The 3788-nt window shown below is 36.4% G+C and overlaps 1 protein-coding gene across 1 annotated transcript; it reads right to left on the bottom strand.

The window, feature by feature from the left end:
• Window positions 1–810: 810 nt before the first annotated feature.
• On the bottom strand, window positions 811–3788 carry LOC110918075 (probable methyltransferase PMT27). The gene is made up of 8 exons (XM_022162458.2): window positions 3174–3788; window positions 2900–3049; window positions 2521–2791; window positions 2323–2433; window positions 1813–1987; window positions 1404–1676; window positions 1124–1318; window positions 811–1027 (listed from the first exon to the last, which is right to left on the bottom strand). Exons 1-8 carry the CDS (start codon window positions 3786–3788, stop codon window positions 811–813), a joined length of 2007 nt encoding a protein of 668 aa, XP_022018150.1.

The raw sequence follows: 3788 nt of genomic DNA, 5'->3' as shown, positions 1-3788 counted from the left end.
ACCACCCCGTGTCCCCTTATAATATAAACATTGTGATGGTTCCTCAACTATAAATAGCAATTTTTTAGTCATTTCTAGGACACGTTTTTTCAAAAGAGAAAATCATGTAATTTTTCTTGTTTGAGTTTTGGAGATTACCATGGCCGGCTACAAGCAAGTGCAGGGTGGGCCTGCGATCAGGGCCCAAATTAATATAGGGCCCGAAAATTTTTTAATTTTTTTTATATATATATTTAAAAAATCTGGATTTTTTATAAATAGGGGATTTTGTATAACAAGTTTAAAACCCAATTAAAAGTTTGATAAATAAGGGTCTGCTTAAAAGACCCAATGGCCAATCTTAAATAAGGGTCTGCTTAAAAGGCCCAATGGCCAATCGCTTAGTAGGTAGGTTCGATACTTTGATATTTTTGCTACACTATTTTTGTTAATTTGTTTTATCAATTTCATAACATTTATCGTTGTATTTATATATTTGATTAAATAGTTAATGAGTTTATATTCTACGAAGATTTGTGAATAGGGCCCAAAATTTTTATCTCGAACAGGGCCAAAAAAAATTTATGACTTTTAGAGACGGCCCTGGAGATTACCATTGAAATATCTTCATCTAAAACTACTTGTTACACGATTCAGAGACAAATCCATACCCTTTACGAATTACAAAACTTACATGGTTAAGACTTGCAAAGTACCAATTTGTACAATCTTGTGCTTTCATACCAAATGCCATCACATATCAAGTAATCAAACTGGTGGGAACTCAATTTAACATCCTAAATCCTATATCTACTCTGCAAGTGATCAAGATTAGGAAGGCGTTGTGTATGTCTTCGGTCGCCAGGTTGATTTATGGGCGCTGAGTATTTGTTCTTCATTTTTCGAAAAAGTTAATAGAATCTCCCAGTGAAGCGACTTCAACAAGTTCTTGATTTCCTCTATCATGTTGGATTTATCTCTTATAATCAGCTTCCCTCCTGGCCTCACAATTCTATCTACCTCTGTGATCACAACTATGGTCTTGCATCTGCATGCATAATATCAAACATATATAGAATCATCACTCACTATTGCATGTCGACTTTGTGTATGTGTATACAAAGAGTTTCTTTACTAGAATCACCTCTTTTTTAACTTAGAAAACAAATGATCCGCATGAAGAAGATCGTACGTTCGAGGATATGTGCTAAAAGATTCACACCAGTCATGGTAGATCCCAAAAAGACCCCTTTCGTATAAAAGCGGAAGTGTATCAGGGGAATCTATGTTCACAACATTCATCACCCATAGATTCATATCCTTCAAAGCTGCAGCAAACCTACTTGGATTGAAGTTTGCTTAGTTAATTTCTAGACAAAATTTGAATCACTAAATTGGTGAAGAATACTTGATCTAACACTTACCCCCCATAGACCGCTCTCATGTCCATCACATTTCTTACATTAGACCAGTTAACTCCTAAGCCGTGCATATAGGTGTTGCTAACTACCCTTTTCCAATATTCATAATCTGCTTCAAAATCTTTTGGTGTAGGTTTCCCATAAATCCCTAAAGGGTTTTTGTTTAACCAGTATGGCGGCTTTAGAACTCGCTCAGGCCATACTTCAGGCCATTGTGAACCTCTTTCTGTCTCTTTACTTGGAACTTTATGCATACATATCTGCAAAGGTACATACCTGCCAAAATATTCCCTAATCATTTCACTTTGAAATAAAGATGATGGATACATTTGCCTGTAAGCCATCATTTACAAGATTTTAGATTGATCTTGGTCCATAGTTAAGTTTGCCCGATTACATTAAACTCACTTACCATGAAGCATTTGGGTCATCGTCCAGTTTACACATTGGCGGTTCTTGTTTTTTTCTTTCACTATAACATTCATTTGAATTTGGTTTTTGGTATACCGCAACACCAATTAGATTTAGCTTATCCTTCTTGATACTGATAAGCTTCCAACACATTGCCACAGTTAACGCAGACATCTCTAAAAGATAGATCTTATGTTAGTTATTTCATGAAACTGATATATAGATATATAGATAGATAGAAAAAGTGTATCGTACAAAATGCCTTAACGTACGAGCGTACGCTATGGTAAGTTCGCACGTTATAACCCAGAAAGGAAATCTCGCATGTTAAAAAAAGTTCGCATGTTAAAAAAAAAACCAAAATCGCATGTTCAAAAAAAATCGCATGTTCAAAAAAAATCGCATGTTGATACTGCATCTCGTATGCAGCGTACGTTAAGACAATTTGTACAATAACCGGCCTCTATATATATATAAGTTAGAGAAAATTGAAAACATTCATCAGTGATACCTTTCCATATTTGGACATCCTCTTTCTCTTTCCTGTAAACAGGTGTAGCTGACCAAACAAAATAACCTCCTGGACGAAGCACGCGATTGAGTTCCAAAAGAAGCTTCCCACCTTCACAAAGAGATCACTAGCAATTAAGTTGATTCTAGTTGTTTGTCAACATGTAACATGTAGGTATGAAATATGAATGATCATAACCTTCTATGTGCCATGGTACTCGACAACGAGCACAATGGACAAGATCAAACACATTGTATGGAAATGGAAGGCGTTGCGTGCCCATAACCGCAGAAATCGCAGGAATTCCTCTCTCTAGAGCAAACTGAACTTGAGCTTCATGTTCATCTTTTGGTGCAAATGACATTGTAAGTACATTTTTATCGAACAAAAACCCTCCAAAACTCGCTACTCCACAACCTACATCAAGTATTACTCGAGTATGCTTTCCCCACGCGATTTCAGGCACCATCTAAACCCCATAAGAAGTATACAAATATAGCTCTAAAGTGCTTTAATAATAACAGTAATAGTAATAGTAATAATAATAATAATAACTGACGAGTAGTTAGTTATTTACCTGTTGCACAAAATCAATATAATGAAGAGCACCATGGATAAACTGAGTTCCACCTCCAGGGAAAGTGAGGAACTCACCAGTTGCTTTCACCCAATTTTGGTGCCCTTTTACTTTTGCTAAGTCCTTGTGTGGTACATTATGGAACCATATCTGTGTTTTGCACCTTAAAAATTTATTAAGCATTTGAGACTATTTATATATGTAATACATATATATACCTTGCATTCCAAGTAAAAAAAAAAAAAAAATGACTATTGAATTATAATTCTTGTACCTTATTTCTGCTTGCAGGCCATGGAATAGGCTTCTTGTAACCCTCTGGAAGAGGAACAAGACATGTTGGACCTTCTTCGGGACAATGTCGTTCTCGATGCTCATAATGGCCCTTACTGCGTAATTTACTAATCGCGATCTCGTTATCCAAACAAGGGATGTAGTCCATCCCAGTGGTAACATTGCATAACTCCCATTTGTACATGTCAACATTATCTTTTGCTTGTTTTCCTCCTTTTTCGGTATCATTCTTCGCTGTTATCAATTTCTCGGTATGTTGTTTAAATGGTATGGTGTCTCTCTCGTCTTTATTGTGTTCGTCTTCCTCTTTTAAGGCGTCAGCGGGTAGATCACCTGGAATGTCTTCAAAAACAATAGCGGTTTGATCAGAAGGGATCTTTTGTGGTAGATTTGGGTTATGATGAGTGCTATCAAAATGTGAAGTTTCTTTATGAGCAATGGACTTTTGTCTAGGTGGTGTAACAATGGAGCTAGAGGTTAACATCCAAATACCGAAAATGGACATAAATATTAACACCAGCAGTGTTGCTGTTGATGAAGATGAAGATGAACCACCAGACGGTCTCTTGCTAGCGCGCGATTTTCCGATAGGCAT

The sequence above is a fragment of the Helianthus annuus genome, chromosome 16, assembly GCF_002127325.2.
Source record: "Helianthus annuus cultivar XRQ/B chromosome 16, HanXRQr2.0-SUNRISE, whole genome shotgun sequence".
Lineage (NCBI taxonomy): Eukaryota > Viridiplantae > Streptophyta > Magnoliopsida > Asterales > Asteraceae > Helianthus > Helianthus annuus.
Note: the sequence above shows the minus strand (reverse complement) of the source record. Positions and strands in the feature narration are given on the sequence as shown.

Excerpts from the sequence above, each read along its gene's own strand:
- LOC110918075 (XM_022162458.2), bottom strand. The coding sequence starts at position 3,788 with ATGCCTATCGGAAAATCGCGCGCTAGCAAGAGACCGTCTGGTGGTTCA. Across the intron at positions 2,792-2,899 it reads ATATTGATTTTGTGCAACAG|ATGGTGCCTGAAATCGCGTG; the intron begins GTAAATAACTAA and ends TATGGGGTTTAG. Across the intron at positions 1,677-1,812 it reads GATGACCCAAATGCTTCATG|GTATGTACCTTTGCAGATAT; the intron begins GTAAGTGAGTTT and ends ATATTTTGGCAG.